Source organism: Lithobates pipiens, unplaced genomic scaffold, assembly GCF_037356315.1.
Source record: "Lithobates pipiens isolate NorthernLeopardFrog02 unplaced genomic scaffold, aLitPip1_a1.2 Scaffold_13, whole genome shotgun sequence".
Taxonomy (NCBI): Eukaryota; Metazoa; Chordata; class Amphibia; order Anura; family Ranidae; genus Lithobates; species Lithobates pipiens.
The window spans coordinates 233568528-233581468 of record NW_027507718.1 but is presented as its reverse complement, the minus strand read 5'-3'; the positions used below and the strand labels follow the sequence as shown (position 1 = coordinate 233581468).

General features: G+C 45.7%; 1 protein-coding gene across 1 annotated transcript in view; it reads left to right on the top strand.

Moving 5' to 3' along the window:
* Positions 1 to 12941, top strand: part of PIK3R2 (phosphoinositide-3-kinase regulatory subunit 2) — a 151247-nt gene that overhangs the window by 97414 nt on the left and 40892 nt on the right. The window contains exons 8-9 of the mRNA XM_077476339.1: positions 2828 to 2930; positions 8166 to 8264. Coding sequence (XP_077332465.1) covers positions 2828 to 2930; positions 8166 to 8264 — 202 coding nt within the window. The remainder of the gene's footprint in view (positions 1 to 2827; positions 2931 to 8165; positions 8265 to 12941) is intronic.

Here is a 12941-nt window from a genome sequence, read left to right as displayed (position 1 = left end):
TAGGGTCAGCATGACTTCAGAAACTGGTGTTTCTTCCCCCCAAAATCCAGGCAATTGCAACTGTTTCGCCTGCGGAATGCGCAGTTCCCCTGGACACTTTGTCGGCGGTCCTCAATTCGTTTGTTGCCAAAATGGAGGCGGTGCCTGGGTGCCAGGTGCTATACAGCGGCCCTGCCCCCCACCCCCCACCCCCCGGGGAGAGCTCTGACACAGACTCAGGCCCTGCTGAGGCTGGTGACCCCTGCTCTGTCGTTTCAGACGACGCTGACCAGGACTGTTCGGACAGTGAGGATGAGTCCCCGTCCGGGTCTGTGCGCAATAAAGCGCTTGCTGGAGCACTTATCACAGCTGTGCGTGATACCCTGAAAATTCAGGAGCCAGCAGATCCCTCTGCTGATGTAGCGGTCCCTTTTGGGTCCCGTAAGCCAGCCCGTTCACCTAAGGTGTTCCCGTATCTGACTTATTTTGACAAGTTCATTTACAAGGAAAGGGGTCGACCGCAACAGACCTTTTTGGTCCCCAAGTACATGGCGGTGCATTACCCCTTTGAGGAGAGCCTTCTCAAAAAGTGGTCGGCTCCTCCGGTCGTGGACCCCCCAGTATCAAGGTTAAACAAAATAACCACGATTCCGGTGGAGGGGACTCCTGCATTTAAGGATCCCACGGACAGGAAGGCCGAGGCAGTGGCTCGTTCCTTGTTTACGGTTGTGGGGTCAACCATGCGGCCAGTACTGGCATCCACACTTGTGTCGCAGACACAGAGTGGGCAAAACTGTTGCACAGCGAATTGGGAGAACAGGCTTCTCCTATATGAGTGGAACTAGCAGACCAACTAGTGCAGGCCTTAAGTACGTTTGTGACGCAGCTCTGGATACCCTCTCTCTGTTATCCAGGGCTTCAGTGTCAGCAGTGGTGCTCTGTCCTAAGCCGACACATCCTAAGGAGGCGGCCCTCCATTCCCTGGACGTGGTTCGGGCTCTGTGGGGTATTTGTCTGTCACGGCTCCCTTCCGGAAGTCAGACTCCTTGTTTGTTTCAGTGGCTGGTCCGAAAAAAGGCATGGCATACTCGTCGGCCACCTTTTCCAGGTGGATTAGACAGATTATTGTACAGGTCTATGCCTCGAAGGGGCAGGTGTCCCCTTTCCGGTCACGGCCCGCTACAAGGACAATCGGAACGTCTTGCGCCTTCCGACAACAAGCATCTGACGCTCAAGTGTGTCGCTCAAGCGGCGACTTGGTCGTCTGTTCACACTTTTACAAAATTCTACAAGGTAGATGTCAGTGCATCGGGTGATGTCTGTTTTGGCTGCAAAGTTTTGCAGGCGCCTGTATAATGGCAATTGCACATACAAATTTTTTTTCCTGTGTGTTTTTTTTTGGGTAAAAACGCAGTACCTTTTAATGCACTGTTGCATTTGTTGCCGCAGTTTTGGTGCGGTTTGAGGGTAGTGCTTCTCTTTTGAGGAGCACCTTGTTTTTTTGTGGTGGTTATTCCACACACTAGCTCCCACATGCCATGGTGGATGAAGTTTTTTGCTGTTTTCCCACCCCTCTTTTTGGCACTGCTTGGGGACGTCCCAATGGTCTAAAGAGAGAAGCTGTGTGAGTCGGTGAATATAAGAGAAAATAGGATTTTTTTTTGTACTCGCCGTAAAATCCTTTTCTCTGTAATTCACTGACTGACACAGCACCCTCCCCTCATATTTTTCTCTGTTATACTGCTTGTTGATGTACTGAGGCTGCAGTAGCATTCTGAGGGGTTGTTACCTAAGGGACTGCCCCTTGGACGGAACTAGAAAGTTCTAGTTTTTTTAATCACGTTAACATGTAATGCCTAGTCCTCTCCTGAAGGTGGCATAACAACCCAATGGTCTAAAGAGAGAAGCTGTGTCAGTCTGTGAATTACAGAGAAAAGGATTTTACGATGAGTACAAAAAATCCTTCTTAAAAATAGGATGTACCTGCTTTTGCCTGGTGAACTGCTAAGGGTGTGAGGTACATGCACGATCTTTTGCTTTTATCGCTTTCACTTCTAGGTCCATATGGACCTGACAGCGGGGAGTTTTACATACATCACCCCCCCATTGGGCTTGTGGGTTAATCTGATGAGGAGACTCCTGCCTGTCAGGTGGAAGCACTTCGGTAGCTGCACTTTACTGTTACTTAATCTTAATCTTTTTGTGTTCTTCAGCCTTCTTTATGCTGTATTTGTATACTCTTTAGTAAAACAAAAATGATGTACTTAAATTGGTGTTGCCACCAAAAAATAGTTTAAAATTCTTAAAAAAAAATATGGAAAAAAACATTTTTTTTACTCACCTCTAAATGCCTGTTGCTAGGGGGTCCCTCGTAGTCTGCCTTCTTCAATGCCCGGGCTGGTGACATCACTTCCCCTCGCACCGCACGGTCATCTGGGACCTGTCACGTGTCCCAGATGACTGTGCGGAGTATCACGGCGCCCTGCGCCGATCGCACATGCGCAGTGGGTGCCCGGCTGTGAAGCCACGGCCGGGTGCCCACAGTAAGAATGACGTTCCCCTGCATCGCTGGACCCTGGGACAGGTAAGTGTCCGATTATTAAATGTCAGCAACTGTAGTATTTGTAGCTGCTGACTTTTATTTTATTTTTTTTAGGGGGCACCCCACTTTAAGTGATTTTTTTTCCTTTCAACTGAACAATTATCATGGGATAAATACGGTAATAATAAAATAAGGAGTTAAGTTAAAAAATAAATAAATACCTCTCCATCCTATGAATTGAGCTTATAACAGTGATGGTTAAACAAACTGGGCTTTCAGTATGCTCCCTTGCTTTTTTTTTATTAGCTCTCCCTCCAAAACCAACAAAACCTAAACCACCAGCCAGCACAACCAACGTGAGTGGAGGAACATTGCAGGAAGCAGAGTGGTACTGGGGAGACGTTTCTAGGTGAGTGCAACATTTTTATTTTTTGTTGGGGGTTATTCTAAAACCTCATACAACAGTTTATACTTGCAAAGAAAAATAGTTGTTCAGCTAGGAGTAATTGTAATTAAAGAGGAAATAAACCCTGATGAGTTTACTTCCTCTTTCATTCCCTGCAAAGGTAAAGCATAATGGACTACTATGCATCGCATAGCAGTCCATTATGTGTCACTTACCTGACACAGGAGCCAGCGATGTCACCGCTGTCCCCTGTAGTCCGGCGCATCCATCTTCTCGGTGGGTCTCGCTGCTCCGCCGCTGTCATTCGGCGAAGCCGCGATTACGTCACTCCCGCGCATGCGAGCCGCCACGAGTGGCATGTTCGCCATTGACGGTGCAGCGCTCGGTGCCTGTCTTTCGGCAAATATCTCCTAAACCGTGTAGGTTTAGGAGATATTTCTTGGACCTACAGGTAAGCCTTAATCTAGGCTTACCTGTAGGTCAAAGTGTGTTGTAAGGGTTTACAACCACTTTAAGATGCCTGTTTACTGTACACGAAAAAAATAAAATAAATGCAGCCACCACCTATAAGGACTTACCGTATATACTCGAGTATAAGCCGAGATTTTCAGCCTCTTTTTTGAGGCTGAAAGTGCCCCCTCGGCTTATACTCGAGTCACCGCTGTCTGACTGCTCGATCAGCGTATCGAGCAGACAGACGGCGGACATTAAAATTCAAAAGCCGCGCCTCCTTCTCCGCCTCCGCCTGTGATAGGCGGAACACTGAATTTCCCAGCAGTCAGTGTTCCGCCTATCACGGACATCCGCTCATTCTCATACTACGGACGAGTATGAGAGGATGTCCGTGATAGGCGGAACACAGGCTGCTGGGAAATTGAGTGTTCCGCCTATCACAGGCGGAGGCGCGGCTTTTGAATTGTAGAATGGCCGCCGAGAAGAGCGGCGATCCTGGAGCGGCGATCCATCGGCACGGCACGGGACGGAGGAGGCACGGCACGGGACGGAGGAGGCTCGGGACGACGGCGGCTCGGGACGGAGGCTTGGGACACAGGTAGGCTGGACACACACACAAGGCTGCACGGACACACACACACACACACACACACACACACACAGGGATGGATGGATGGATGGATGGATACACACACACACACACACACAGGGATGGATGGATGGATACACACACACACACACACACACACACACACACACACACACACACACACAGGGATGGATGGATGGATACACACACACACACACACACACAGGGATGGATGGATGGATGAATACACACACACACACACACACACACAGGGATGGATGGATACACACACAGGGATGGATGGACGGACACACACACAGGGATGGATGGATGGACACACACACAGGGATGGATGGACGGACACACACACAGGGATGGACGGACACACAGGGATGGACAGCCATGTCTCACCCTCGGCTTATACACGAGTCAATAAGTTTTCCAGTTTTTTGGGGGTAAATTGGGGGCCTCGGCTTATATTCGGGTCGGCCTATACTCGAGTATATACGGTAGCTGCAATATTAAACCCCCAAACCAAAAAGTCATCTAGCAAGTAATCTCCTGTTTTAGGATGCCTACACTCTGGATGAAACAGAAATACCTTTGGACAGCAGCATTGTCAGTCTGGGGAAAGGGAGTGTTACATGCACTAGCAGAATTAGATACCCTGACAAATTCAAGCCAAACTCCAGCTAACAGTTTTTAAGTAGTTAAAGCAACAGTTTTTTGTTCTTGTAAAGGTTTTACGTAAAAGCTGATCATTGTAAGCACCCCTGTCAGTGCTACATGGTTTGTCTCAACCCTCTAACTGCTATATCTGCAGGACAGCTTGTTCTGTTAAAAAACAGACTTATTGGCAGGATCACCAGATGAAAATTAGGGAAAGAGAGCCTAAAACAACTAATGCAGTCATCACGTGTAAGAATTTATTAAAAGTGTTTTCTTTTCAGTTTAACACTGCCTTTAGTGTTCACTCTGGGGTTTAGATCAGCTTTTTTAGACTTCTCTACACAGGGCTCAGTATTTGAAAGATCAATCTCTACAGCATTCTTTTACACACTATTTGCAAAGTGTTCAGTAAGCTTCAAGCAGCTTCAGCTTCAGGCTTCAACAAGCTGCGGTGAAGCTTACTGAAGCATCCTAACAGCTTGTTTTTAGGTGAGTTCACCTAGAGTACTTCCATTAAAGCCAACCTGCTGAGATTCAAACCATGTATGGGCAGGCTGATTGTACCCAAGTTGATTCATCAATCACCCTGGGTGCAAACAGTATGTCCGATCTTTACATGCGATTTTTGCCAGCTGCTGTAGCCGCTAGCAATAATCACTGTGTACTTCTGGCAGGGATGGCTCCGGCGGCCCTTGCTGGGGGAACACAGTAGCTCCTCAGGAGGGATTCCTCCCATTAACACTGACTGTGTCCCATGGTTGCAGGAAAGAAAATCGTATCATCTGTGACCTGCCTAAGACTCGTATTTAACCTTCCCAAAAGGCTGCTCCCTGCAACGTCAAACTGTTTAAAAAAAAAAAAGGCAGAAAACTTTGCAAATGCTTTGTAAAAGCTTGCTGTAAACATTGTTTTTTTTAAAACAAAAATCCACATGTACAAAGTCTGATTTCACACTATGTACACATCCTTATGAACTGCCAGTTTTAGGCTCGGTTCACACTGCTGCGATGTGAGAACCCATGCAAATCCATTACAGGTTCCCGCTTTGCATGTCACCCGCAGGCAGGTCACGCGGCCCTATGTGAACTGCTGCGGGTGTCAATAGAAAATGAATGGCACCCCCAGATCAGTTTGCATATCTCAGTGCAAACTGTCAATTCGGACAGGAATCGGATCACATGGGTGCAGACCAAAAAAGGGTCCAGCACAATTTTGATCCGAGTGCAATGCAAATTTAGCCATACAATCTGTATGTGCAATGTGCTGTGCGAATCACATGCAATGTCTGACATCGTAGCAGTGTGAACCCAGCCTCAAACACATTATATGAAAGAGCTGCCTTGCCTGCTGCAACACACCAACTGCTAATTGTTCCATTTTCCCCTATGGAACTTGCATGCTTTCTTCAAACAGACTCCTGTCCATGCTGCCAAGTTCATGCAAAACACACTAAACACATGAGTCTTATTTCTGCTGTCTGTCTTAGGCTGGTCAAAAACAACCGAACCGATTGCCTGATCCACACATTCAATGTGGATGCGGGAATCATCCCCACTGTGGCGTATCCTGAAAGTGAGATTCCCTGGCCGTCAGAATACACTGATTAGCACTGCAGCCAATTGGCAATTTACCAACGATGGCCATACATGGATTAAAATGTAGTCGTTACCTGCTATACCAGCCAAATTTAAATCTATGTATGGCCAGCTATAGTGTGAGCCAACTTCCACAGTTGGTGCCACGTAAACAACAAGACTTGCACCATATCTCTTGTACCTCCCACCACTTGCATTTCGTTGTAACACACCCTAGCAAACATCCACTGCCCCTGGGTAAATTGTGAACTTCCCTACAGTGTCCTGAAAAAATGTGCTGCTATTTCTTCCCCCATGCTCCCTGCAACTGTCCCATCTGCTGCTAAAACAGGCTCCTAGTTAAAAATGATTGCATCTGTTCCATGGACACATCTACTAACTCTGAATGGATAATGGACTGTTATTCCAGCCTACTGTTGATCAGTAAAAACATTAAAGCAGTGATGTCACTGGCTGCATGTAAAGTAAATATCTCCTAAACGATGCATGTTTAGAAGATATTTACAGTATCTATAGATAAGCCTTATTATAGGCTTACCTATAGGTAAACGTCAGAGATGGGAGTTTACTCCCACTTTAATGGTTGTGATATTTAATAGTTACCATATTGCAGTGATGACCGATGGGAGAAGTGCACACTATATCCACTTTCAGACCGGACCAATTTGCTGGTCAAAGACCAGACCACTTTTTGCGATTCGGCACTGCATCGCTTTAACTGACAATTGCGCGGTCGTGCGACGTGGCTCCCAAACAAAATTGACGTCCTTTTTTTCCCACAAATAGAGCTTTCTTTTGGTGGTATTTGATCACCCCTGCGGTTTTTATTTTTTGCGCTATAAACAAAAATAGAGCCACAATTTTGAAAAAAACGCATTATTTTTTACTTTTTGTTATAGTAAATATCCCCCAAAAATATATAAAAAAAACATTTTTTTCCCTCAGTTTAGGCCGATACGTATTCTACATATTTTCGGTAAAAAAAATCGCAATAAGCGATTATTGATTGGTTTGCGCAAAAGTTATAGCGTTTACAAAATAGGAATAGTTTTATAGCATTTTTATTAATCATTTTTTATTATTTTTTTTTTACTAGTAATGGCGGCGATCAGCGATTTTTATTGTGACTGCGACATTGTGGGGGACCCATCGGACATTTTTGACACATTTTTGGGACCATTGTCATTTATACAGTAATCACTGCTATATAAATGCAGTGATTCCTGTGTAAATGACACTGGCAGTGAAGGGGTTAACCAGGGGGTGGCAGTGTAGGGGTTAAGTTTTCCTAGGGGTGTGTTACTAACTGGGGGGGTTGGGCTTTCATTTAGTGAACACTGATCTCTGCTCCAATCACATGGAGCAGAGATCAGCATCACTAGTTGCTAGGCAGAATGGAGAAATGCTGTTTACTCTGCATTTCCTCCATTCCGCCGCTCCGTGAGACAATCACGGGGATGCCGGCGGCGATCGAGTCCGCGGGTCCCGCGGCCGGACTCACGGGGGTCCCGACCAGCGCGGGAGTGCGCCGCCGGCGGCGCGCCCCCAATGGCAGGGCGGCATTGAATATTGGACGTACCTGTACGCCAATATGCCTGCCCGTGCCATTCTGTCGACATACATCGTCGTGCGCTGGTCGGGAAGTGGATATAATCCATCAGTTACTCCTTCATAAACTTTCCTTACCTTTAGTTCCACATTAACACAGTATCATTTTCATGCACTCCATCCAAAAGTGTTAAAGTTCAGTAATTCCCCAGTTTTAGGTACGAGTCAGTAAGCAGAAGATATTTAGAAAGACCGCTTAAGATTTCAAAGAAAAGGGAAAACTAGATGCATATTCTTTGACAACTTGTTCTCAATTATAAAAACAGCATAATACTAAATAGACAATACTCATTTGAAATAATTTTGCTGTTTGTGTTACTTCAGAGAAGAGGTGAATGATATACTCCGAGACACACCAGATGGTACATATTTGGTGAGAGATGCTGCCAACAAAATTCCGGGGGAATACACACTTACAATCAGGTAACCACATGTTTTTGTGACAATAACATGCTTTAAATTATAATATCCGTCTGAAAGAGCAGTCAATTTTGTGTTTTGTTCATTACACTATTTCTTATGATAGTTCTGATTGGAGATACTGTATATGGGAAATTTGGAAAACATTAGGATTTTGGTCCATGGTCAACAGTTTCCTTGCAGTGTTTAACTGCCTCAGATTGGTTGCATTTGGTATAAAAAATTTCAAATGTGGCTTAAACCAGGGGAAAAAAAATGGTAACTTTTTGCTGAGCTATATAAATAAATATATGGAAATATAACCCTCTGTCTTTGGACACAGTATTTTTTCTTTAAAACACTACTAGCAGTACACATTCCCCAACTTGCTCTACATCTGCATAATGCTCAGCATGTCTCAAAAGGTGGGACTTTGAATGAAGCACGTAGGTGTAAAAAGATCAAATTTAGTGCATAATTGTTCTCCCTTCATTTAGATAGGGATGGAGGCACTGGACCTTACCAGGTCATCGCCTCATATAAAGTCCCAAATTGTTCTTTTTCTTTTCATATCACCTCTCAAAAGGGGAGGAATTGCAGGTTGCAAATCCTATAATAGGGATGCTAAAGTCAGGCAGACATAAAACCTGCCTTCTAGGTAGGCCTGGGTTCAGTAAGCACAACAGGCATTTAAAAATGCCAAGGTCAAAAAAACAAGATAAGTATAAGTCAAGGAAATGCTATTAGATCATACTTGCAGGCAGTGCTCCACAGGCTTAAATTGATACAAAAGTCTCATTTGTTTTTTTTAAATTTTTAAATGAAAAAAAAATTGTTATACTTACCGGCTGCAGTGGTTTTGCACAGAGCAGCCCAGATCCTCCTCTTCTTGGATCCCTTGCCGGTGCTTCTGGCCCCTCCCCCCTGCCAAGTACCCAGCAATCTGCTTGCTGTGGGGGCACCCGAGCCGAGTTACTGCTCTGTGTGTCTATTCAGACACCGTATCTCGGCCCCGCCCCCTCTGTCTCCTCTGTGGCTCACTGACTTTGACAGTAGCGAGAGCCAATAGTGTTCAGCTGCTGTTACAGCCAATGAGGAGGGGCGTCCTGGACAGCCGAGACGCCCTGTCCAATATCGCTGGATCAAGATTGGGCTTAGGTAAGTATTAGGGGGGCTGCTGCACACAGAAGGGTTTTTATCTAAATGCATAGAATGCATTAAGATAAAATAACCTTCTGACTTAAGAACCACTTTAACAAAGTGTTGTTCCGATAAGAGCTCTTCTCTCCAAGAAAACGTATACTGGTCTCATGTGTGGGACACAACCAGTTGTATACAGGGGGGGTTTATCTTAGAGTGCCCTGGAAGCCCTGAAACAATAGGCTCTCTATTGTGCCAATTTGAAATACACCTAAGGAGTTGATAGGAGTTGCAGCAGGTCTGCACTGAAGTACTTCTACTTGGTTGCTAGGATGTGGGCAGGCCTAGCAACCGACAACACAGTGAGGTGCCAGGTGGGGCGAGCTTTGTCAGGTTGCCGGACCTGCACTGCATACTGCCTGAGGTTGAGGACTGTTAACTTTAGCAGAAACCATCTCTACAGTGAGCCTGAAGATTCTAGATGCTGGCCAGAACAAATTAGCTGTACTTTGTAGACATAGACCCCCTACTCCACACCATTTCAATTCAACATTCTGGTAGCATTGGGCCACACCATGTGTTTCACTGCCAAGGCCAGCTTCTCCTTATGGTGGATTTTCAACCCAGCACTGGAGTCAGCAAATCCTTTTCCTCCGAAGTTCTTATGATGGATGCTACCCTGTCCTGTGGGGAGCTGACATACTGTATATGCCCTCTAAAGTGAAGAGAATTTCTATCAACATTTTGGAGCTTAGAGCAATGCGGGTTTCCCTTAAAGCCAGACACCTTATTTGCAAGGACACCCAACAAGAATCCAGTTGGAAAATTCCACAGCATTAATCATACTTTCTTGGACAGAACTTTACATTCCAGCTCTTTCCATTGTCCACATCCCAGGTGTGGATAATTGACAGGTAGACCTTTCCAGTCGTCAGCATTTGGATGGGGCAAAGGCCTTGTAAGCCCATTGCCACAGGTGGGGTGGTGTTTAGATTCATCAACAATCTGGACATGTTTGTAACCAGGTCTTTTAACCCTCAGGCCTTTGGAGTAGACACTCGGACCTTGTGGAATTAGTTCAGTCTGATATATGTCTTTCTGTATCTTCAGATTCTCTCTCCTCCCTCTCTCCCTCCCCCCTCCAATGATTCTCAGTGCACCAGATTGGCCCAGGAAGATGTGGCAATTTGGTACCAGAAGACAGCAATTTGGTAACATGAGGACCTGTGTTTACTCATTAATAGCAAAATCCTCAGGACTGATAGAATAGAATTGGCAGACTCTTCATCTGCTAATTCTATTCATAAGGCAAATGCAAACAATAACTTAACATCACCCAAGCCATTGCCATACAGTAGATTATTCTGTTCTTTTTGATTGGCCATAAAATTTGAATAGTAGAAATCCAATCAAGCTAAATTTGAACCCATTGCTTTGCGCACCTGCCACAACATTCTCACGGGCAACCCTCAGCGGGTCCTGGACGAATTTAGACATTGTCTTACTAAACTTTAGTCTTCCACCCAGGTGGAAGGCGAAGACATTGATGCCTTTCTGAAGAAACTATCTTTAACATCCCTATTTGAATCCCACACGTCCCTTATGGACTGGGACATACAAGTCTCGGAAGTTCTTCAGTGAATTAAGGAATTGAAAGTGGGTAAAAGGCCGGGCCCAGATGGCTTCACAGCACTATACTATCGGAAATTGGCAGACGTCATTGCCCCCTATCTGACAACTATGTATAACTCGGTCATCCCTACACACCAGACCTTCTGACTGCTAGCGTCGTAATGATCCCCAAACCAGATGGGGGCCAGTCCTCCTGGGCTAATTTCAGGCCGATCTCCTTAATCAATATAGATTTGAAAATCTTGGCGAAGATCTTAAGAAAGATCGCCTTAACTCCTTTCTTCCACGTCTAATAAAAAAAGATCTGGTGGGGTTTATCCCAATGAGACAAGCCAGTTATGCCATCAGACGTCTCCTCCAAATACAACACATTGTTCATAATAGAAATGATATTGTTTTATAATGCCTAGAAACAATGTTCTTGTCAATGGACATCAACAAGGCCTTTGACACATTGTCATAGCCTTACCTGACTCGGGTGCTAAACCACAATGGATTTGGCGCATCCTTTATGAGCTGGGTTTCAGCTATTCATGACACCCCCCAGGCCAAGGCAAAATGGCTTTGAATCGCCTACCTTTCCTATTAAAAGAGGAACCCACCAGGGTTGCCCATTTTCCCCAATCCTATTTATCCTGGCACTGGAACCCTTGGCGGAGGACATCCAATCCCACCCAGATATTTTGGGAGTGGAAATAGCAAGTACCTCCCACAAATTGTCCTTGTTTGCGAACAATATTCTGCTCACTATTACTAAGCCCAGACTCCCCTTCCCAAGCCTGTTATCCCTTTTTAAATATCTTTCCTACTGTCAGGGCTGGCTTAGCCCTTCCTTCTTCTAGACTGGCTACTCAGCTGTCGGCTAATTGCCAGCTCTCTTCTCTCTCCACAGTTACCAGCTGTTCCTGATGATGCTCATCTGACCTGCCTACTTAAAGCCTTCTCGCTTACTTCACCTCTGCCTTCGCCTTGGTCACATCACTAGAAACCATCTCCTGCGGTTTGTTTAAAGACTGGCTTGCTGACATCCCTTCTGGCTCCTTATCCTGCTTGCTGTTGCTCTACTTGGATCCCTGATTTCTGGCCTGGCCGATTACCCGATCTGGTTACTGGACTCTGGCTATGCTTGACTACGCTTTTTCTATTTACCTTTTTATTTTTATTAATAAACAAGTGTGATTTAATTGTACTTTTGTCTCAGTCTGATTCATGGTTTCTGACAGTAGGCGAAGGCCATGAATTCAGAAGACACTCAATCCACTTGTTGGTAATATTTTTTCCAGATTGCAAGATCACCGCATGAATCAGTTTTCCATGGTGTTACAAATGCTCCTGAATTGCACGGCTCACCTGGAATCCCCCACGGTGGCTGCTCCGGTACAACCTGAGTCGCAGGCCGTCCGTGCTGCTGTGCCAGTCTCTGTGCAGGCACCCGCCTCGAGTATTACCTCTATAAGAGGTATGTCTGGTTCCGCTCCGCTCCGCTTCTCCAGCGATTTGGGGGCGATCCAGTTCAATGCAGAGGGTTTCTCAATCAGTTTGAGATATATTTAGAGATGCTGCCCCAGGCGTTTCCCACGGACAGAAGCAAAGTAGGTTTCGTAATATCTTTGCTTTCTGAGAGAACCTTGGCCTGGGCTAACCCTCTATGGGAGACGCAAAAACCTGTTGTCTTGAGTTACCCTCAGTTTGTGGCCTCCTTTAAAAGGGTATTTGACGTTCCCGCACACCCCGCTTTTGCTGCCAAGTGCCTCATGTCCATCAAAAGGGTACGAGAACTTTTGCCGACTACACCATTGAATTCCGTACTGTGGCAGCAGAGGTTGCTTGGAACAATGTGGCCCTTGTGGCTGCTTTTTCTCACGGTCTCTCTGATTCCATCAAGGATGAGATAGCAGCCCGAAATATACCCGCTGAGCTGGAGAGCTT